At 43.9% G+C, this 23,460-nt stretch overlaps 1 protein-coding gene and 1 long non-coding RNA gene across 7 annotated transcripts in view; one reads left to right on the top strand and one right to left on the bottom strand.

The window, feature by feature from the left end:
• LOC309358312 overlaps window positions 1–9,965 on the bottom strand; it is a 367,127-nt gene extending 357,162 nt beyond the window's left edge. The window contains exon 1 of the long non-coding RNA XR_014163442.1: window positions 9,770–9,965. This is a non-coding gene — a long non-coding RNA (uncharacterized lncRNA). The remainder of the gene's footprint in view (window positions 1–9,769) is intronic.
• Window positions 1–23,460, top strand: part of LOC309358182 (indoleamine 2,3-dioxygenase 2-like) — a 74,254-nt gene that overhangs the window by 21,765 nt on the left and 29,029 nt on the right. For all 6 annotated transcript variants that reach the window (XR_014163356.1, XM_081891082.1, XM_081891079.1 and 3 more), the window contains 2 exons: window positions 17,804–17,921; window positions 21,586–21,637. Coding sequence is in view for 5 of the 6 variants with exons in the window: in XM_081891082.1 (XP_081747208.1) it covers window positions 17,804–17,921; window positions 21,586–21,637 (170 nt within the window). In the remaining variant the exon portion in view is untranslated. The remainder of the gene's footprint in view (window positions 1–17,803; window positions 17,922–21,585; window positions 21,638–23,460) is intronic.

Below are 23,460 nucleotides of genomic sequence, written 5' to 3'. Positions count from 1 at the left end.
CACAGTCAGCTCCAGGTCTTGTTTTTGCTGACTGTATAGAGCTTCTCCATCTTTGGCTGCAGAGAATATAATCAATCTGATTTCGATGCTGCCCATCTGGTGATGTTCATGTGTAGAGTCGTCTCTTGTGTTGTTGGAAAAGCGTGTTTGTGATGACCAGCTCTATTACAGAACTCTATTAGCCTTTGCCCTGCTTCGTTTTGATCTCCAAGGCCAAACTTGCCAGTTGTTCCTTTTATCTCTTGACTCCCTACTTTACCATTCCAATCCCCTATGATGAGAAGAACATCCTTCTTTGGTGTCACTTCTATAAGGTGTTGTAAGTCTTCATAGAATTGGTCAATTTCGGTTTCTTCAGCACCAGTAGTTGGTGCATAAACCTGGATTACTGTGATGTTAAAAGGTCTGCCTTGGATTTGTATCGAGATCATTCTATCATTTTTGAGATTGCATCCCAGTACAGCCTTCACCACTCTTTTGTTGACTATGAGGGCCACTCCATTTCTTTTACGGGTTTCTTGCCCACAGTAGTAGATATGATGGTCATCTGAACTGAATTCACCCATTCCCGTCCATTTTAGTTCACTGATGCCCAGGATGTCAATATTTATTCTTGCCATCTCATTTTTGACCACCTCCAACTTACCCAGGTTCATGGTTCTTACATTCCAAGTTCCTATGCAATATTTTTCTTTACAGCATTGGACTTTCCTTTCGCTTCCAGGCATATCCGCAACTGAGCGTCCTTTCGGCTTTGGCCCAGCCGCTTCATCAGCTCTGGATCTACTTGTACTTGCCCTCCGCTCTTCCCCAGTAGCATGTTGGACGCCTTCCGACCTGAGGGGCTCATCTTCCAGCGTCATAACTTTTATATGCCTGTTGTCTTTGTCCATGGAGTTTTCTTGGCAGGGATACTGGAGTGGCTTGCCGGTTCCTCCTCCAGGTGGATCACGTTTGGTCAAAACTCTCCACTATGACCTGTTCATCTTGGGTGCCCTGCTCGGCATAGTTCATAGCTTCTCTGAGTTCTTCAAGCCCCTTTGCCACGGCAAGGCAGTGATCCATGAAGGGGAAGGCTAGTCTTTTTTATACTAGCTAATATTTCCTCAAGGGAGAAGGGTTGATTTAAGTAAGTTGCATGCACAACTTGCAAGACGAAATTAATCCGTTCCACGAGTCTCTTCATCTTGCAGTCTTTTCGTCTTGCGAAGCACGGCTATTAGCGACTTAGCGGCTATTAGCGGCTTAGTGGCTTAGCGGCTATTAACGGCTTAGCGGCTTTAAGAAAAAGGAAACAAACTCGCAAGAACTTGCAAGACATTTTGTCTTGCGAAGCAAGCCCATAGGGAGATTTGACTTGCGGATCGACTCAAGAAATGGAAAACGCTTTCGTCTTGCGCGTTTTTCGTCTTGCGAGGTACCACTGCACTTCTGTTAATTTTGGAATGTTAACTGTGGCCAGAAATTCCTGAATGGTGTTTAGCAATGGTGTTTCAGAAGTGTATAAGGTCTTACAGAAGGCATGAAAGGCTTGGTTAATTTTAAGCTTATTTCACCTTTGCCTGTTTTTATTGAGAGGATTGTTCTGTTTAATTTACATTTCTTTAGTTGATTTGCCAAGATTATTGATTTTTTATTATGAAATTCATTGTATTGTTGATTTAAATATTGAAGGGATGTTATTATTTTTGGTATTTCTAAGATGTCTAATTCTTTGCTTTTAATTTGCGATACACTGTTACCACGTTATTTTATTTTATGTTTTATTTCTTTTTCTTATTGGAGATGAATAGTTGATTTCCTTTTTTTTATTCTACTTTTCTCACTGATTAATGTTCCTCTAATTACTGCTTTGAAGGTATCCCAAATTAAAGCTGGGTTATATAATCCTGTGATGGGACGTGGGTGGCGCTGTGGGTTAAACCACAGAGCCTAGGACTTGCCGATCATAGAATCATAGAATCATAGAGTTGGAAGAGACCACAAGGGCCATCGAGTCCAACCCCCTGTCAAGCAGGAAACACCATCAGAGCACTCCTGACATATGGTTGTCAAGCCTCTGCTTAAAGACCTCCAAAGAAGGAGACTCCACCACACTCCTTGGCAGCAAATTCCACTGTCGATCAGATGGTCGGCGGTTTGAATCCCTGCGACGGGGTGAGCTCCCGTTGTTCGGTCCCTTCTCCTGCCAACCTAGCAGTTCGAAAGCACGTCAAAGTGCAAGTAGATAAATAGGTACTGCTCTGGCGGGAAGGTAAACGGCGTTTCCGTGAGCTGCTCTAGTTCGCCAGAAGCGGCTTAGTCATGCTCGCCACATGACCCGGAAGCTGTACGCCGCCTCCCAATAAAGCGAGATGAGCGCCGCAAACCCAGAGTCGGTCACGACTGGACCTAATGGTCAGGGGTCTCTTTACCTTTATATAATCATGTATCATTGATCTTAAAAAATTCTGGTATCTCTTTTTGCAACCGTTCGAGAACCAGTTGATCTTGCGGTAGCCGTGGGTCAAGTCTCTGTACTGGGTTCCTTGGGTATCCTCCTTCTCTCAGCAGTTCAGCAATAACCATAGCATGGTCAGAGACTTCTCCTACTTTGATATCTGAGAAGTGGATCCAGTGGATCTATCCCTCTGATATCAATAAATAATCAATTCTAGAGTTTGTATGGCGATCAGTTTGCCTTTCGCCAGATATACAGAGGGGTTTTTGTTGATGGGGAGCCCCTATTGACCTTTCCCCCCCCTGACCTGAACAATTTCTGTCAAAATAATCATTTAGAACTAAATTAAAATCTCCCCCCAGGATTGTTTGACATTTTAAAAACTTTTCCAGCTCCGTCAATGTTTTTCCCCAAAAATTCTTCCTGTTGGTTGTTTGGTGCATAAAGATTATGCAATAGTCAGCCATTGGTCTTGCACAGCCCCTGATAAACAAGTAACGTCCATCAGGATCACTAAGGGTTTGTGCAGGTTTAAATTCTGATTTATCCACAACCCATGTTGCTACCCCACGAGCCTTAGATGTTCCCTGAGAGGCAAACCACTGTCCCCTAGAGGAAGGGAGGGGAGGCGTACTCATTGTATCCCCCCTCCTCCTCTGGTGAGTCTGTAGGACCAGAATCAAGTCCAGTCTCCCTTTCTTTCCAAACCCCGTCTCCTTTTTATGGGTGACCCGAGTCCATTAACATTCCATATGATTATTTTAAAATTATCCATACTTGCTCCAGGATGATTTATTATAGGAGTGAGTGGAAAACATTATATCTAAAAGGCAATTGTTGGCAGCTGGACAGTGAACAAACCCCAAGCTTCCCCTCCCGCCCCCTCTTCCCCATCCCACCTACAACAAGAAAACTCCCTCCTACTGTTGGAACCATTATCCACAGAGTAGGAAATTCTATTCTTTCAGTGTTAACAATAGGAGATGACCCTATCCCAGGAACATTCTATGGTAGTACAGTGGTGCCTCGCAAGACGAAATTAATTCGTTCCGCAAGTCTCTTCGTCTTGCGAGTTTTTCGTCTTGCGATGCACGGTTTTCCATAGGAATGCATTGAAAATCAATTAATGCGTTCCTATGGAAAACGCCTTCCCCCGACCTCTTCTGGCGGGCGGCATTTTAAAATCGCCCGGGACAGCGGAGGACTTCTCCGCTGTCCGGGGCGATTTAAAAGCCCCTGGGAAGGCAGGCAGGGGGGACAAAGGCTTTCTCGCCCCGCCGCTCGGCTTCGGGACATCGTTCCGATGCCGGGCGGCGGGGGGAGGCTTTCCCGCCCGGCCGCCCGGCTTCGGGACATCGTTCCGATGCCGGGCGGTGGGGGGAGGCGTTCCTGCCCCACCGCCCGGCATCGGAACGATGCCCCGAAGCCGGGCGGCTGGGGGAGGCGTTCCTGCCCCACCGCCCGGCATCGGAACGATGCCCCGAAGCCGGGCGGCTGGGGGAGGCGTTCCTGCCCCACCGCCCGGCATCGGGACGATGCCCCGAAGCCGGGCGGCTGGGGGAGGCGTTCCTGCCCCGCCGCCCGGCATCGGGACGATGCCCCGAAGCCGGGCGGCTGGGGGAGGCGTTCCTGCCCCGCCGCCCGGCATCGGGATGATGCCCCGAAGCCGGGCGGCTGGGGGAGGCGTTCCTGCCCCACCGCCCAGCATCGGGACGATGCCCCGATGCCGGGCGGCGGGGGGAGGCGTTCCTGCCCCACCGCCCGGCATCGGGACGATGCCCCGAAGCCGGGCGGCGGGGGGAGGCTTCAAAAGCCGTCCGGGGGCTTTTAAATCGCCCCGGACAGTCCCGGGGCGATTTAAAAGCCCCCGGTTAGGCAGGCAGGGGGGGCAAAAGTCTTTGCCCCCCCTGCCTGCCTTCAAAAGCCGTCCGGGATAGCGGGAAGCGCTTCCCTGCTATCCCGGACCGCTTTTAAAATGCTGGCGGTGGGGAGCAAAGCCTTTCGCCCCCGCCGGCCTTCCTGGACCTCTTCTGAAGTCCGGAGGGGGGAAAAAGGCTTTGCTCCCCACCGCCAGCATTTAAAAAAAGGTCCCCGAGATTTCCCTATGGGCTTTCGTCTTGCGATGCAAGCCCATAGGGAAAATCGTCTAGCGAAGCGTCGCAAAAACCGAAAAACCCTTTCGTCTTGCGGGTTTTTCGTCTTGCGAGGCATTCGTCTTGCGGGGCACCACTGTAAAATTGCAAAGCAAGTCATAGAAAGCAAGACAAAACAATCTCACACAGAGCAGAAGCCATCTTGTGGGATTCTCTGTCCATTTTTCTTCTGCATTGGATTTTTCTTTCCTTTAATTTTCTTCACTGTCTTCCCCCCTTGTTATTGCCATTCAAAAGGGTCTTTTTCTGTCTCTTCATCGGCGCTTTCCTCCACTCCTTCTGTTGTCATGTCTTCAATCTGTACATTGAGCTGTTTCAATAATTTTTTAGCTTCTACATGCTACCTTGGTTATTCCATTATAAGTGATGATCAGCCTAAAGGGGAATCCCCATTTGTATTTTATCCCTGCATTGCAAAGCGATGTGGTGTATGCTTTGAATGCACGACGTCGCTGCAAGGTCCCAGGAGAAAGGTATTGGAAGATAGCTATAACAGAGTCCTCATGTTCTATTTTTTCCAGTGTTCTGAAACGTTGCATTAAATCATTAAATCAAGAATGTGTTAAAGCGAACAATCACATCTCGGGGGGGGGTCCCCGTTTTTAGTTTTAGGTCTCAGGGCTCTGTGTATGCGTTCTATATTTTCTGCAATGATTTTGAAGTCAGGAAATAATTATTGAATCCATGTGAGGAAGGCCGCTTTTAGATCTGAATCTCCAAAATTTTCAGGTAGGCCCCTGGCCCTCAAATTAAGTCTCCTTTCCCAATCTTGACAGTCTTCCAAGGTCTTCTAAGGTCTATTTCTGTGTGTTTCAGAGTCCTAATATATGTTTTATTTTTCAAGCTTAATTCCATTGCTGTGTTAGCTGTAGTTTTAACATCATTCACAGTCTCAGTTAATTTAGCAATGTCTTCCCTCAGTGGGAGGAGTGCTTCTGCCCAGTCTTGGGCTAATTCCTACCTGATTAGGGCTACTAGGCCTTGTGCATTTTCAAGGCCTATCAGTTTCCCTGTTTCTGCTTTTTCATTTTGGGAAGCTTTGGCAGCCATTTTGGGGCCTGGCTAAGAGGGACACAGGTGGCGCTGTGGGTTAAAGCCTCAGCACCTAGGACTTGCTGATCGAAAGGTCGGCGGTTCGAATCCCTGCTGCGGGGTGCGCTCCCGCTGCTCGGTCCCAGCGCCTGCCAACCTAGCAGTTCGAAAGCACCTCCGGGTGCAAGTAGATAAATAGGGACCGCTTTCTAGCGGGAAGGTAAACGGCGTTTCCGTGTGCAGCTCTGGCTCGCCAGAGCAGCGATGTCACGCTGGCCACGTGACCCGGAAGTGTCTTCGGACAGCGCTGGCCCCTGGCCTCTTGAGTGAGATGGGCGCACAACCCCAGAGTCTGTCAAGACTGGCCCGTACGGGCAGGGGTACCTTTACCTTTACCTTAGTGCTTGGCCAGTGCCTGTGGGATATTCTTTCAAAGGTAGTGAAATCCACGAATCTAAGGTCCCTTTTAGCAATCCAGACTTGCTAAAGCTCATAGCCTAACAGGGGGAATTATTTTTAAAATGCTTACTCGTCATTGCCTCGGTTTGTGCTGGCTATTGTTCTCAGGAAGGAGCTCAGCGACGATTTAAGGCACCATATTGATTGATGATGTCACCATCCCCCCATTGTTTTTTGATTATGTCTAGGGGATTTATGAGATTTTAGAGTAGTATTTTGTATATTGCAGATACCATCCCTTTGAAGTATCCCTTTGGTGTTAGGAGGAGGTTTTTGAAGGTTGTTAAGTTGCTGCTGATTTTACTGCTGGATTATTTAAGAGGGCATGTAATTTGTGGTGCCATGGCATTTGGGTGTCCCCTAGTTTGTCTTGTATTTCTTGTGTTGATATGTTTTTTTAAAAAATATTTGTAGAAGTCTGTTAAGCCTTTGATTTGCCAAGGTTTTGTGCTGTGTGGTGGAATGAGTGGTGTGCCAAGGGAATTAGTGGGGATGGGGTTGGGGACAGTTTACCTACTTCTTCTTTCCATGCTTTAAGCATGGTCTGTGTGAACCTGTTTAGTGATGTGGGAATTTTCTTTATTTTGTTTGGGAGGAATGAGGATGCTTTGCTGTGGATATTTTCAGTTGTGTCCCTCTCCGGTGTACCCATTGTTTTGCGTCATCTTGGGTCTGGGTTAAAGGCGGATCTACATGGATCCTCATGGATCCTCCACTGTTTTAAAAAATAACTCCAACAAATGCAGTGTCAAATCACACCTGGAAGGCACACCTACAGACATGACTATAAAAAACGTGGATCCAACACTTTGCCGCACTGCAGCACCACAAAAACATGGATCCGAGGCATGGATCCTCATGAATTCATATGATTTTTATATTGAAACAAAATAACAACACCATGATACTGTAGACCACATCTTTGTCTGTACGCAGAACCAAAAAAATCACGCATCCACTGTTTCGTGGTGCTGCAATGGCGCAAAAACATGGTTAAAAAACATGGATCCACATGGATCCTCATGATTTTTTCACCATCAGATCAAATATCATGGCCATGGGCACACATCCACCACAAAAATCATGGATCCACGGCTTCCAGACGACACCGCGGTCCAAAAACGTGGTTTTTAAGCACGGATCCTCATGGATCCTCTCACTTTTTGCATTGGGCCAACCCAAACTCACCGTCAAATCACACATCATAGCTGGCATAGCCCCTGGGGGCACAGCTTGCACCACAAAAAGCTCGGATCTACAGCTTCCTGGCCATAATGTGGCCCAGAAACGTGGTTTTGAAGCACTAATCCTCATAATTTTTGCACTAGATCAGCCCAAAGCCACCATCAGATCAAACATCATGGCCAAGGGAACAGCATGCAACACAAAAGTCAGGGATCCATGGCTTCCTGGCGATACCATGGCCCAAAAATGTGGTTTTGAAGCACAAATCCTCATGGGTCCTCACACTTTTTGCATTGGGCCAACCCAAACTCACCGTCAAATCACACATCATGGCCAGGGGCACAGCCTGCACCAAAAAAACTTGGATCCACAGTTATCTGGCAATGCCATGGCCCAAAAACGTGGTTCCGAAGCACGGATCCTCATCGATCCTCACGCTTTTCACATTGGACAACCCCAAACTCACCGCCAAATCACACATCATGCCCAGGGGCTCAGCCTGCACCACAAAAAAATCGGATCCACGGCTTCCTGGTTGTACCATGGTAGAAAAATGTGGTTTTGAAGCATGGATCCTCATGGATACTCACATTTTTTACATTGGACCACCCCAAACTCATCATAAAATCACACATCATAGCCAGGAGCACAGCCTGAACCACAGAAAACTCGGATCCACAGCTTCCTGGCCACTCCATGGCCCATAAACGTGGTTTTGAAGCACTAATCCTCATGGATCCTCAGCCTGCACCACAAAAAACTTCGATCCCCGGCTTCCTGGTTCTACCGTGGTAGAAAAATGTGGTTTTGAAGCACGAATCCTCATGGATCCTCACACTTTTTGCATTGGACCACCCCAAACTCACCCTTTATTCAAATATCTTGTACATAACCACAGATCTGACCACTGGCCCTGGCCAGATGCTACCCTTCATATATTGGCCATTTTTTAGGTGGGTGTGCTCGGATGGAGGAAACGAAGTCGGCTGAATCTCTATCCATTAAAGATGGGGGTCCAATGGCTGGGCCAGAATCATTTCGGTTTGGTTTGCCAGCTCCCAGCTTTTAATGGGGCGCAAAAGTCACCTGTAAGTACCGGTGTGATCCTGGAGTGCGCTTGCACATTCCTATGACCCTTTGTGAATGAAGCCGTCGGGAATCTCGTACTCCCAGCAGGGTCACCCAAGCCGGTAAGGTCAAAGAAAATGGGCTCACCTCCAAATATTACAAGACATTGAAAGACTATTTGATACATCCATTAATGGAGGTTTGCAATGAAATTATGGGGGTGAAGAAGGCACCGGAGTCGTGGAAAGAAGCTTTCATCACATTGATACCCAAACTAGAAACTGAAAAGACACAACTTAAGAACTACCGCCCCATCTCCCTCCTAAATGTGGATTACAAAATATTTGCAGACATTTTAGCAAGTAGATTTAAAAAAGTGTTAAATGAAGTAATTCACAAGGACCAAGCAGGCTTTCTCCCAGGTAGACATTTGTTTGCTAATACAAGGAATATTATTGATATTTTGGAACTCTTGCAAACAAATATCAATACAAAAGCAGTGTTGATATTCATAGATGCGGAGAAGGCCTTTGATAATATCTCATGGAAGTTTATGAAGAAAAACTTGGAAGGAATGGGAGTGGGGCGGGGGTTTGAGAATGGGATAGAGGCAATCTATTCGGAGCAAAAGGCTAAATTGATAGTGAACAATGTGGTGACGGAAGAGTTCAAAATTAAAAAAGGAACACAACAAGGTTGCCCTATTTCCCCTTTGCTATTTATTTCGGTCCTGGAAGTGCTCTTAAATATGATTAGAGGAGACCGGTTGGTGGAAGGTATTCAGGTCGGAGCGAAACAGTATAAACTTAAAGCATTTGCAGATGACCTAGTATTGATTCTACAGGAGCCAGAGCCAAGTACCAAAAGGGTATTGCAACTGATTTATGAGTTTGGTCGGGTGGCGGGATTTAAACTTAACAAGCAAAAAAACCAAGGTTTTGGGGGAAAAAATTGACTTCTTTAGAATCAGAAAGGTTTCAGAAAGAGACAGAGCTAAATGTGGTTAAAAAAAGTAAAATACCTAGGGGTAAACATAACAGCGAAGAACATGAATTTATTTAAAGATAACTATGAAAAATGCTGGTCTGAAATTAAAAGGGATTTAGAAGTTTGGTCAAGACTGAAACTTTCCTTGTCAGGACGTATTGCTGCTATTAAGATGAATGTATTGCCAAAAATGCTGTTTTTGTTTCAAACTTTGCAGATTGTGGATAAAATGGAGTGTTTTGGGAGGTGGCAGAGAGATATCTCTAAATTTGTCTGGCAGGGCAAAAAGCCCAGAATTAAGTTTAAGATATTAACTGATGCCAAAGAAAGAGGGGGCTTTGCCCTGCCAGACTTAAAGTTGTACTATGAATCAGCAGCTCTCTGCTGGTTGAAGGACTGGCTGCTTCTTGAAAACACGAATGTTTTAGATTTGGAAGGATTTAACAATGCTTTTGGATGGCATGCATATTTGTGGTATGACAAGGTTAAAATTCATAAGGCTTTCAAGAACCATATTGTCAGAAAAGCAGTGTTCAATGTCTGGACAAAATACAAAGACTTATTGGAAAATAAGACCCCAAGGTGGTTATCACCAATGGAAGCTAAGGCCCCGAAAAGACTCAATATGGAGGCCAAATGGCCGAAATATTGGGAAATAATAGAAAAAGATGGAGATAACTGGAGGCTGCAGAGTTTGGAGAAACTAAAGGATAAAGTGCGAGATTGGTTACATTACGCTCAGATTAAAGAAGTTTTTAAGTTGGACAAAAAGATAGGATTCCAGGTGGAAAAATCAAAGTTAGAAACAGAACTGTTAGAACCCAGTTCTAAGATACTTTCAAGAATGTATAACTTGTTGCTAAAATGGAACACACAAGATAAAATGGGCACAGGACATAGGGTATAATATTATGTTTGCTGACTGGGAAAGGTCTGAGATTCACGGCATGTAATGCCTTGAAAGAAAATATTATGAAAATGATATACAGGTGGTACATGACCCCAGTCAAGCTTGCAAAGATATACCATTTGTCAGATAATAAATGTTGGAAATGTAAAGAAACTGAAGGAACGTTCTTTCACGTAGGGTGGACCTGCCCTAGAGTTAAGGCTTTCTGGGAAATGATATATAATGAGCTGAAAAAGATATTTAAGTATACTTTTCCTAAGAAACCAGAGGCCTTTCTTCTAGGCAATGTCGGCCAGAGGGTGCTAAAGAAAGACCGAACTTTTTTTATGTATGCTACAACAGCAGCAAGGATACTCATTGCTAAATACTGGAAAACCCAAGATTTGCCCACACTGGAAGAATGGCAGATGCAACTGATGGACTATATGGAACTGGCGGAAATGACTGGCAGAATCCGAGACCTGGGAGAAGAACTTGTGGAGGAGGACTGGAAGAAATTTAAGGACTATTTACAAAAACATTGCAAATTGTATGAATGTTAAGAAAGATGTAAGATTAGCAACAACATGGTACCAATAAATTAGTTAAAAGGAATATGAAGTTAAATGAAATTAAAAGAAAAGACAAATTTTGGATAAATACTATGTTAAAACTAAGTTTTTAAAACTGTGATCTAAATTATCTAAAATTAGGGATATAATATTGGAAAATTATAGTATAAGAATTGAAACAAGTTAATAAATTGCTGGTAAATTTTAAGATTTTGGAATGCTGAAATGAGAGTTGTGAGGAAGTCCAATGAGGGGAATGAAATGTGGATATTGGAAAATTATATGTTATTCTGTATGTTTTTTACTGTCTAAACAAAATTTTAATAAATATCATTATAAAAAAAAACAAAGAAAATTAATTCTGCTTCCCTACTGGAGCCTGATTGGTCTTTTCCTGCAAGCCAATCAGTTCTTGCATTCTAGGATCCTACTCGCCTATTGTTCTAGGATCCAAGCTTAATACATAATAGGGAAGGAGCTAGACAAAGAATGATCCAAGAAGTCCTCAACAGCAGAACAGGTGGATGATAACAAGCAGTGTGTTAAAATGGCTGTGAAGGCGGATGAAGGCTGCAGCAGATAGGATCCACCAGTTCGTCGTGACTACTCATGCCATCAGAACAGAGCCCTACTGCGAAGACTGTGCGTTGGTCAGCGTGCACTGATCTACACACATAAAACAAATTCACACATAGGTGCCTTCCAAAAACCCAACCCAACCCACCCCCATGGCAATCAGCAAATGTCTACGGGGGGCAGGAATATGAAATCTGGAAGCCCCTAGTCATGAACACATGGGCAGTGGATACAGATTCAGTCGTTCTGACTCAAGGAACAAGGCAGTTGAGCAGCTCAGCAGCTGTATCCATGACTGAGCAGCCCTTTTTAGGATCCACTCTGCTCACCCTGAAAAGGGCAAGGGGCTGGAAACGGTGCCCTAAACATGGTCTGCCTCCCTTTTTCCCTGACTGGATTGCCCAGTAGGGTCACCACCCAGGGGGTCGTAAAAGACAATTGAACTTTGGAACATGGAATATATGGACTTTGTCAGATAACACAGACAGCGAACGTCCTAAACGCAGAACTGCCATCATTGCAAGAGAGCTGCGACATTTTAACATCGATATTGCAGCGCTTCAAGACTCTCAAAGAGCAGGCGAGGGACAACTGAAGGAAGAAAAAGGAGGCTACACATTCTTCTGGAAAGGTCTATCTGAACAAGAACATTGAATACATGGGTAGGCTTCGCTATGAAAAACGACCTTGTGAAGCTCCTGTCAGAAATCCCTACTGGCATTAATGAGTGGCTCTCAACCCTTCGAATAAAGCTCACAAAAAACCAACAGACTACTATTATAAGCACTTATGCACCAACACTGGATGCCGATGAAGACATTAAAGAAAATGTTTACTCTCAGCTGGATACAATCCTATCAGAGACACCTAAGGAAGATAAAATTATCCTCCTGGGTGATTTTAATGCAAGAGTTGGGTGAGATTTCGATCTGTGGCCTGGGACTATTGGGAAAGAAGGAGTTGGCAACAGCAACCAGAATGGAATCTTACTTTTGACGATATGTGCAGTGCACAACCTTGTTATTACCAAAACACTCTTTTGACAGAAAAATAAATTTAAAACTTCATGGAGGCAACCTCGGTCAAACTACTGGCACCTCTTAGACTATGTTATTGTCCATGCTAAAGATCAACGTGATGTGTTCCTTACCAGAGTTATGACGAGCGCCGACGACTGCTGGACAGATCACCAACTAATACACGCCATGATGGCTATCAAGATTATACCTCAACGCAGGCTTCAGGGAAGAAAACCAAGGCGCAAAATGAACACTCAAGCCCTTCAATTTCCCATTAAGTGAGATTACTTCCAAACGACTCTTAAGGACCATCTGCTTTCAGAATTCCTGATAACATCAAGGAACACTGGACCAAGCTAAAAACATCCATTATTGCAGTCTGTGAACAAACTATTGGATACCAAACCAAGAAACACCAGGACTGGTTTGATGAGAATGACAGTGAGATTAAATGCATGATTGACAAGAAAAGGAAGGCATTTCAGATCTGGCAAAGAGAAAGAAACTGTGCCACTAAGGAAAAAAACCTATGCCAATGCTAAGAACCAGAGAACTAAAAAACACCTGGTGGATAAAAAAAAGCTCAAGAGATCCAGCACTTAGCCGACACTCATGATGCACAGAGTTTCTTTAAAGCCACAAAGACCATCTATGGACCAATAAATCATGGCATCTGCGCCCTAAGCTCAGCAGATGGTACCACACTTGTAAAAGATAAAGAAGCTGTTGCACTGTACTGGAAAGGACACTACCAACATCTCCTTAATCACAACTCCCCCATAGCTGCTGAGGTCCTCTCACAAATCCCACAAAAACAAATTAGAGATGAGCTTGCTGTATCTCCAAATCTGGGAGAGTTGTGTACAGCTATTAACCAAGTGAAAAACAACAAAGCCAGTGGACCTGATGAGATACCTGCTGAAATCTTCAAAGTGGGTGGAATTTAACTTACACAACAACTTCACAAGCTCATCAAAAAAATCTGGGAGAGAGAAGCTATCCCAACAGACTTCAGCGATGCCAAAATTATCAATCTCTTTTTAAAAAGGTGACAGAACTGATTGCGGAAACTATCAAAGCATCTCTCTATTAGCTGTGGCCGGCAAAATTCTTGCAAGGATCTTAGCAAACCGTCTCTTAACATTATCCGAGGTGACCCTTCCTGAATCCCAAAATGGTTTTCAGCCTTCTAGGGGGACAGTGGACATGATTTTCACAGCTCAACAACAAAACCAACAAGCAAAACCAACCTTGGTGCTCACACCATGCCGCCAGTTCTAGTGGTGCATCCAGCACCTCAGGGGCTCCCCTTGCTTGCTTATGAGAAGAACTGGCTCTGCATTCCATACAAAATGTTGTTGTGCCTGCTGTTTGCTGCAGAGACTGAAGATTCCTTCGCCCAGGTTTTGGCCTTGCTCAAGAACCAGTTAAGCACTTCTATGCCCCATTCATTTAAACTGCTGAATAAACTTGGCCCTTCCATGAATCCCATTGAAATCTATAACATTATTTGGTTGTGTCTCAGTATATTTATGGGAAATGTCACTATTATAAAGAGTTTGGAAGAAGAGTTTGGACTTGATATTCCGCCTTTCACTCCCCTTAAGGAGTCTCAAAGCAGCTAACAATCTCTTTCCTTCCCCACAACAGACACCCTGTGAGGAGCTGCATGTGGAGGAGCGGGGAAGCGAACCCAGCTCACCAGATTATAAGTCCACCGCTCTTAATCACTACACCACACTGGCTCAAAGACTAATAGCTGTACATAACTTTTAGCTTAAAGAATAGCAACAATATCTATCTAATGGAACAGTGCAGTGTAATAGCTCCTTACAGATGGCCAGCCAGCCTCCACTTAAAAACCTCCAAAGAAGGAGACTCCACTACTCTCCGAGGTGGCATATTCCACTGTCCAACAGTTCCCTGCCATGATGATGAAAACTATATGTTTGGATTTTGCTGTATTATAGCAACCTGTGGAATATGATAGTTCGCAGTTTCAAAATCTATTTGGCCACAGTGGATTGACCGTCTGGACACACAGAAACCTCTGGAAGATATTTTGAATCAATGCCTATGCAAAAGCAGTGGTACCAGTCCTTGCAGTTTCCTTCACAGTAAACCATGGTTAGGTCACCCACTGGGCCTCCCGCACCCTTCCTTCAAGAAACATAGTGACCAGCAGCCTTCAAACAAAGCAATAGGTTAGTGTATCCTTCTCGGCATGATCTAGACACAGTAATGTGACTCTCTTTCAAGATTTGTCTCTTCTTGGGAGGAACAGCATCAATTTCCACTTGAAAATATTTGTAATCCAGGATCTAATGGCAGCCTTATCCATGTGTATGAACTGTAATTGGGCAGCAGAAGCAATCAGATGAGCAATGGTACATGTGAAAGGACCATAGTCACTGGAATTACCTTGCCTGGGTATATCAGTTGGTGCAAAAAATGACCAGTCCGCAAAACTATAGGGATATTTTGAATCCATCTCATACAGACATGCTAAGAAGGATGTTATTGCATCAATCACAGTGGTTCAATCCATGTTTGGAATCTAGGTAGAGCATGGTCTTCCTTTTAAAAATGATTACTATCAGACTTCTCTGTCATTTACTGGAATAATCAAAACATCTTTCTTTAGCACTCCAAATCTCAAACAGTTCTTCAGGGCTTGCACTGGCTATCTTTGACATATCTGCATGAATCGGCAAGTAAGTGGGAAAATTGTTCCATCGTGACCTAGCTCTTTCGCCATGATCACCCTGGAGGCAAGAAAGGCATCTATTAGGCGGTCATTTATCCAGTTTGATCCTTTCAGTGTATTTATGTCATAGTCATACACACAGATGTTGGCAACTGAACCCACAAGTCCCATGGTTTGTAGACTGAGTGTGGGGAAGGTACAGTTGTGCCATGGGGGAACTGATGTACAAATAAGTGATTTGTCCAAACACTTCTCACTTTGTGTTGAGAATATGGGGCTGCTATCAAAAGAATCAATATTGGTCACTGTCAAATCCTCTTTCCCACTTTTTGGAGTGGAGGTCATCTGACATCAATACCAGGGAAGATTCTGGAGCAGATCATTAAGCAAATAGTCTGTGAGCACCTAGAAAGGAATGCTGTGATCACCAATAGTCAGCATGGATTTCTGAAAAATAAGTCATGTCAGACTAACCTGATCTCGTTTTTTGACAGAATTACAAGCCTGGTAGATGAAAGGAACGCAGTGGATGTAGCCTACCTTGATTTCAGCAAGGCATTTGACAAGGTGCCCCATGATATTCTTGTAAAGAAGCTGGTAAAATGTGGTCTTGACTATGCTACCACTCAGTGGATTTGTAACTGGCTGACAGACCGAACCCAAAGGGTGCTCATCAATGGTTCCTCTTCATCCTGGAGAAGAGTGACTAGTGGGGTGCCACAGGGTTCTGTCTTGGGCCCGGTCTTATTCAACATCTTTATCAACGACCTGGATGATGGACTCAAGGGCATCCTGATCAAATTTACAGATGACACCAAACTGGGAGGGGTGGCTAACACCCCAGAGGACAGGATCAAACTTCAATACGACCTTGACAGATTAGAGAACTGGGCCAAAACAAACAAGATGAATTTTAACAGGGAGAAATGTAAAGTATTGCACTTGGGCAAAAAAAAGGAGAGGCACAAATGTGAGATGGGTGACACCCGGCTTGAGAGCAGTACATGTGAAAAGGATCTAGGAGTCTTGGTTGAGCACAAACGTGACATGAGCCAACAGTGTGACGCGGCAGCTAAAAAAGCCAATGCAATTCTGGGCTGCATCAATAGGAGTATAGCATCTAGATCAAGGGAAGTAATAGTGCCACTGTATTCTGCTCTGGTCAGACCTCACCTGGAGTACTGTGTCCAGTTCTGGGTACCACAGTTCAAGAAGGACACTGACAAACTGGAACGTGTCCAGAGGAGGGCAACCAAAATGGTCAAAGGCCTGGAAACGATGCCTTATGAGGAACGGCTAAGGGAGCTGGGCATGTTTAGCCTGGAGAAGAGGAGGTTAAGGGGTGATATGATAGCCATGTTCAAATATATAAAAGGATGTCACATAGAGGAGGGAGAAAGGTTGTTTTCTGCTGCTCCAGAGAAGCGGACACGGACCAATGGATCCAAACTACAAGAAAGAAGATTCCACCTAAACATTAGGAAGAACTTCCTGACAGTAAGAGCTGTTCGACAGTGGAATTTGCTGCCAAGGAGTGTGGTGGAGTCTCCTTCTTTGGAGGTCTTTAAGCAAAGGCTTGACAACCATATGTCAGGAGTGCTCTGATGGTGTTTCCTGCTTGGCAGGGGGTTGGACTCGATGGCCCTTGTGGTCTCTTCCAACTCTATGATTCTATAATTCTATGATTCTATGAGGTTGAGGGCTTTCCAGGTGTCTCATAGTCTGTTGGTGATCTTAAGGAGTCCAACCCCTCAGCAGCCTGCACTGAATCAGATGCTGGAGCTACTGTTATCTTTCCCTGCAGTCTGGGGAACTTTCTTCCCGATCTACTCTTCTTTTATTTCGCTTCAACTGTGTGAGCTGCAACTGGCAAGGATTCCCTGGTTCTGGTGGCATGCTGATAGATTTTGTGGCAGCTATAATATGGTAACAAGTCCTGGATGATGGGCGCGCACACAATGTCCTGTACGGACGCCGCGCGTGCGGCAGGAATTGCTGAAACAATTAATAGAAGTGGAATACAAAAGGGGAGGTGTGAGGAGGTCGTTGAAACAAGTGAATGTAAGATATGATATTGAAATGGTATGATGTGTGTTTTAAATTGTTTTTGTTTTGTTTAGTTTATTGTGTTAATGTCGTGTTGTGTATTGTTTATACATTGTATTGTATTGTTTTTTCTTTTTTTCTTTTTTTCCTTTCCGTTTTTTTGTAATGTTTAAAAGTAATAAATATTATTTTTTAAAAAACAACAACACAGAATTAGAATTCCCAGAATGGTTTTACACTGTTATGAACTAAGCTTGGGTTGTCTAATGACTCTCAGCACTCTTAAGAAGTCAGAGCTCTCAGAAATCTTTGGGAGAAGCCATGACTTTTGGCGTCATAGAGCTTTAAATGTATGAGTGTGAATGTGGCCTTACTGCAGGGCAATGCAGAATCAAACTGCAAATAAGCTTTTGTTTTTGGAATGAAGCTAGTTTCTCAAGAAACGCTTTTCAGGGGCAAAACAATGTGCAATGGATCTCAGTTGTGTGTGGATTGCATAGAAAGCACAAGTGCTCAGTTCTCTTTGATTCTAGAATGAAAAGTCTGTATCCAACCCCTCTCTGCCTCCTACATTGTATGTGTGTGGGGGGAAGGGGGCTCATTTAATTTCACTGCACACAGGTGGTGTAGTGACAATAAAGGTTTATTATTATTATTATTATTATTACAGGCAGTGGCACAGGTGGTTAATGGCATGCTTCAGCCTGACAATAGAATCCTGGAAGAAGCACTGCAGGATGTGGCAAGCAGTCTCAGAGACATGGCCAGGGTGTTGAAGAAAATGCATGGTAAGCTTGATATTTCCCACTTTCATTCACAAACTATTGCTCAGCCATTCATTTTTTTTAATGAATATTTATTAGCATTTTCTATAATAAGATGTCAGAGCTGCCTCCAGGTCCCAGCTCACAGAGGACCAACACTAGCCGGTTGTAATGTACAAAAGTCTTTATTGAAGTTCAGTTTCCATTTACAAGCCACAGCGTGCAGCTCTACGTCTAGAATCTAGACCGGCGAAGCTCCGTCTGAGTCTCCGCCCCCTGTACACCAGTTTAAGACTCTAGCCTTACTCCACCTCTTCCGTTGTTCTTTCCTCCTCTGGGTCCTTCTGCCCCCCAGGGTCTCCTCCTTTCTGGACTCTTCTGACGCTGACCCCCCTGACTCTCGTCCCTCCTTCCGGCGGGCTTTAGGACCTGGCTCCCTATCCGGGCTACCTGCTGTGCCGCTCGCCTGTACATTTGAACTTGGCGCGCGCGCCCAGCCTCCAACCTTCCTCTCGACTGTTTCCGCGCTCTCCGATGGAGGCGTGGTCAATCCTGACTCATCTCCTCTCGCTGGTGGTGAGCAGCCTGATCCCGATACCTGGGACTCCTCCCCCCCACTGCGCTCTGGTGGGGAAGCTGGTCCTGATTTCCAACTGCTGCTCTCTGAGTCCCCTCTGGCCCCTTCTTCCTGGGGTGTCCCCCTAGGCACCCCCCTTGCTCTGGCCATGGGCGCCCCCTTCTGTGAATCTTCCGATTCGCTGGAGAGACTCAGGGAATTCCTCGGACCACTGTCATCGCTTACGCTCCCCTCGGATTCCTCCCCCTCGCTCTCCATTTCCTCCCTCTCCTGTGCCTCTGCTCCTGAGCCCCTGACATAAGACAAAAACAAAAATATACAAAAAATAACAAACATACAAAAATACAAAACTTAAAAACAATTAAAAACACATAAAATTTCAATTGCTTATTTTCTTTTAACTTATTTCTCAGACCTCCTCATACATCCCCTTCTTGTATTCCAATTCAAATTATTAGCTCAGCAAATCCTTTTACTTATTTCTCAACTTTAACTTAATAATTTATTTTAACATATTATTATTTTACTTTTTCTCTTTCATGCATTTCCTTAATTTATTTTTGCTAACCTGATTTAATTTAATTCATTTTAAAAACCAGTTTTACCTTATCCAAACTTAAACATCAATACTTATACATCAATAATCATTCTTAAAACATTTTTTCTAAGATCAACCAAAATTCCCTTCCACGAATTTCCCAATTTTCATACCAATAACAAACAAAATAAAAACAGAATAAATTGTAATTATGTACCCTTTGGATTCCCAAATTCCACCCCCCCCCTTTCCCTGTTTCAGCCCCCAACAAGTGTCCATCAGTCTTGATCTACTATCAGCCTGGAGATCTCACATCCGAGGCTCTTAATTCTCTCTCAGTTCCTCTCTGCCGGTCTTTTTGATAGTCCTTAATATTGAACACCAAGTCTCGGAGAAACTCCGGCCCAACAGGATCCATGTTTCTTCCAGCCAGACCTCCATACTTAAAGCCTATGGGGTATTCCAAATCTTGTTTCTTACTCCTTTCAAGTCCAAAAATCCCCAAAGCTCCAACTTCCACCTTAATCAAATTTGTAATCCTTAGGTCTTCAGATCTCCACATAAGATCTCTCCATTTCTCAATCTCCCATTCAGACCAGACTTTCCACATCAAGTTTTTATTTTCCTTTGTTGCCATCATATCAGGCCTCAGGCTCTCCTTTGACATCTGCAAAATTACAGCTCCTCCTTCCTTTTCTTCAGAGACAACATATGTCTCCTTCTCCAAATTCTCAAAGCTCTCGAATTTCTCTGTTTGACCAGTTGCATAGGCTTCCTGATTCAAATCCTTATCAAATTCAATGATGTTATTTACTGTTAAGTCCAGAGTTGTAACATTTGTAGCCAAAACATCAATTTGGCCTTGTAACTTTCCTAAGAGAACAAATGCTCTGCCCAACTCAGCCTGGATTTTCCCTCCTCCAGCCATTCTTGTGATGTCCCAAAACCCCCTCTAGATGGATTTTGGTTCCTTGATGTTCTTTTCAGTTCAAATCCAAAAGTCAAGTTAGTTTGTATCAGCTCTTCCTTATTTTCAACAAATTGTAACAAAAATAACCAGCAGAAGCAACAGAAACAAAGTTCTCTTTTTCCGTCTTGACAGCTAGTTTGACAGCTGTCAAGCTCTTCAATATCTCATCAACAGGCTCTCTCGTGGAGCACTCCCGGGTCCGCGGGGGTGGCACTTTATCCTCCAGTAAGATATCTTATAATGCCAAACCGTGAAATTAAAGTCTTTTACCAAAAAGGAAAAAAAGAATTCTCTCGACCTTAGTTAGCAGGTCCTTTGCTTTAAATTATTTACAAAGAGGGGGGCTGACTTCCTGTTTAAGCCTTCCCCACTCGTGCCTAATTCATAGAAAAAAATTTAAAATTCCAATTTCCGTACTACTCACGGGTTGTTACTTTAAAGTCCAATTGCTCACAAGAAGAAGTCAGCGCTCTCCGACCACGGCAGTGCGGCTTCACTCCGCAGAAGAAGCAGTCGACTCTCAGCACCGCGCCGCTCACCCCGTCTCTGTTCCGGAGCCTTTAAAAAGGCTCCTTCGCAGCTTGGGGGGGCGCAAATGGTGCCCGCCGAGTCACCACGCTCACGGCTTCACCACCTGTGATTTTTGAGGGTCCCCACGTCACCTCAGCGGCAAGACCCGATCCTGCGGAGCCGATTCCCTCCGGAGCTCAGAGGGAATCCGCCATTAGTCGATCGCCCTAACCATTCATAGCACAAGGACAAAAAAGGTAGAAAGCTGGAGAAAATAGCATAAAAGTGATATGCACTCTAAAATGGGAGTAGCAAATGCCCTCCAGATGTTGTTGGACACAACTCTCATCATCCCTGACTATTGCCCATGTTGGGTGGGGTTGATGGGAATTGGAGTCCAAAGACTCCAAATGAAGAACCACAGGCTGGCTATCTAAAAGACAACAGTTGTGTGTGTAGACTATGATTGTGCAGAAATATGGAAAAGTCTCATGATGTGATCCTGACAACAGAATTCAACTTCCTGAGAATATTACTGCCCTGTGAAAAAGAAAGTGCAGATTCAGCTACTCAAAGTAGTTCCATTGAAATGAATGAACCTAAGTTAGTAATGGGTTTGCTCTGAGTAGAACTAGCACTGGATAGGATCAGCAAGGGAAACCCAATGCAGCCACTGAGAGTTGCCTGCTTGGCAGTGACCTGTCACATTACTTTCTTGGTGAAACGTTCATTTGTGGAATGCCCTCCATAGTGAAGTGTGTCAGTCTCCCTCATTATTAGCTTTTAGGAGAAATTTTAAAACACTCCTGTTTCAGTATTTGAGAGCTGAAAGTCCTGCCCCTGGCACCCCTGAAATTATTAATTTGAGAATAGGAGCATTTTTTCGGCGTTTTTAGAATATTGTTTTCAACTGTTTCAAGAAATCTCACTAGTCTTGTTTTGGTATTGATGTGTTTTCTGCATGGGCTCCTTTGGAGAAAGGGTGTGATATAAATTTAATAAAATAAATAAATAATCTGACTTTACCAGTTTTGGAAATGTGAAATTTATTTTTGATCCAGTTTTGTTTTTGTTTTTATGCTTCACTTCCTAGATTACGTGGATCCTGCAATATTCTACGGTGTGATACGGATCTTCTTTTCTGGGTAAGTACAGCATGTATACTTTTTGCTCTCCAAACGTTTTCCAAGTAGGAGTAGAGGGACAAGCAGGGGTACACTCTTGAGAAAATCCGCACTCTAGAAACAGCCACACATGCTGCTCTTATTTCTTTATGCATTTGGTTCCATTTATGCATCATTTCCTGTAAAATAAGTTGAGGTGAGTCCACAGTGAAAACATCAAGGATAACTTTTTATTTCATTTATGAATTGCTTCCCACAAGGCATCTTGAAATTATTTGAAATGTAATAAAAGCATATGTAAAACAATTGTATGCATTGTATAAAAGCGGCTAAAACATTAAAAACATTAAAACAACAACACATACATAAAATCAATTCTAATCCATTACAGATACTAACTGGGATAAAAAATCTCAATCTAAAAGGCTTGTTTAAAGAGGAATGTCTTTAACAGGCCCCAAAAGACTGGTAAATGCCACTGGATTCTTCCTCTTCCCTGCTAGAAAGGGGAATGGAAAATTTCATACCAGTGGCCTTAGTGACTCCAAACATCCAAATCACTGAATTTATTTATTTTTAATTTATTTTTATTAATTTTCCATTAAGAACCTCCAATTTATAACAAATCAAATCATAATCCAATTCAAAAATTAAAATTAAATTAAAAAACAACCAAATTACAATCAAAATAGTTAATTATTAAATTTCACACGGACTTCCCATATTCTGGACCTCTGAAGAACTCATCTCAGATACTTATATATCTGCCCTCTTGTTGTTTTCATATTTTCCACATTCTGATCTTAAACTCTCAAAGTCCTCAGTCCCTGGCTGATCGATTCTCAATCATGTTAAACAATCATATATCCAGTTTAATTTATGTATGCGTATGTCCTGCCGACCGCCTGCCTCCCGCCCTCTCTGTCCCCATGTGTGTGATCATTTTAATAAAACAGCTGCCTAAAAATTGAGGCTTGCTGATCTCCAGAGTCGCACCTAACATCTGCCAGGGGCAGGTGGCAAAGGATGGCTAATGAGCCTGCATACAACTTGAGTCCTAAGTGAGCCCAATCCTCATTTCTATCTAAAGCACATTTCCTGCAATGTGTCACCAAGCAGAGAGGTATGAAAGCTTTGCAATTCACATCTGTTGCAGCCAGAATGCTCTGAAACTCTGCTAATCAGGGTTGCAACTAGGGGCTGGCTCCTTTGCAGATATAGTCAATCAATCAATTTCCTTTATTCGACCGATAGTCAGAAATAAAACATTACACAATACAGAATTATAAACTAAAACATCATAGGGGTACATAAATAAGGTAGGGCCACAGTACTAGACCTCTCACAGATAACCCACATCAAGGCATTCAGTTATACGTTTCCGACACTTGAGTGCCAGGAAAAGGAATTTAGCCACTGACAAAGTTGTTTTCCCAGAAGACTTATTTAGCAGATATGCTGTCTGCTTTCCTCTTTGCCGGGAACTTAGCTGGGGTAAGTATGGAGTTATAAGATACTGTCTTAAATCGTTGTAGAAGGGACAGCTCAGTAAAATGTGCTCTGTGGATTCTACCTCACCCAACGCACAATGGCATAATCTCTGGTCATATGGGACTCCTCCATATCTTCCCTTCAGAACTGCCGAGTCAAGAACATTCAGCCTAGCCGCAGTAAACAGTCTGCGGTATTTCACGTGGTGGATATCCGCCAGGTAGCGAGCTGGAGCAGCCCGATACAACTGCTCCCCCAGAAGCAACCCAGGTTTCACACGGGCTATGTCCTCCTGTCTGGCAATATCCCTTAATCTTTGAGCGATCACCGCCTTTGCGTGGCTATACGTCATG

This window comes from Podarcis melisellensis, assembly GCF_964234715.1.
Source record: "Podarcis melisellensis genome assembly, chromosome: 15".
Taxonomy (NCBI): domain Eukaryota; kingdom Metazoa; phylum Chordata; class Lepidosauria; order Squamata; family Lacertidae; genus Podarcis; species Podarcis melisellensis.
This window is presented reverse-complemented; position numbering and strand designations above follow the sequence as displayed.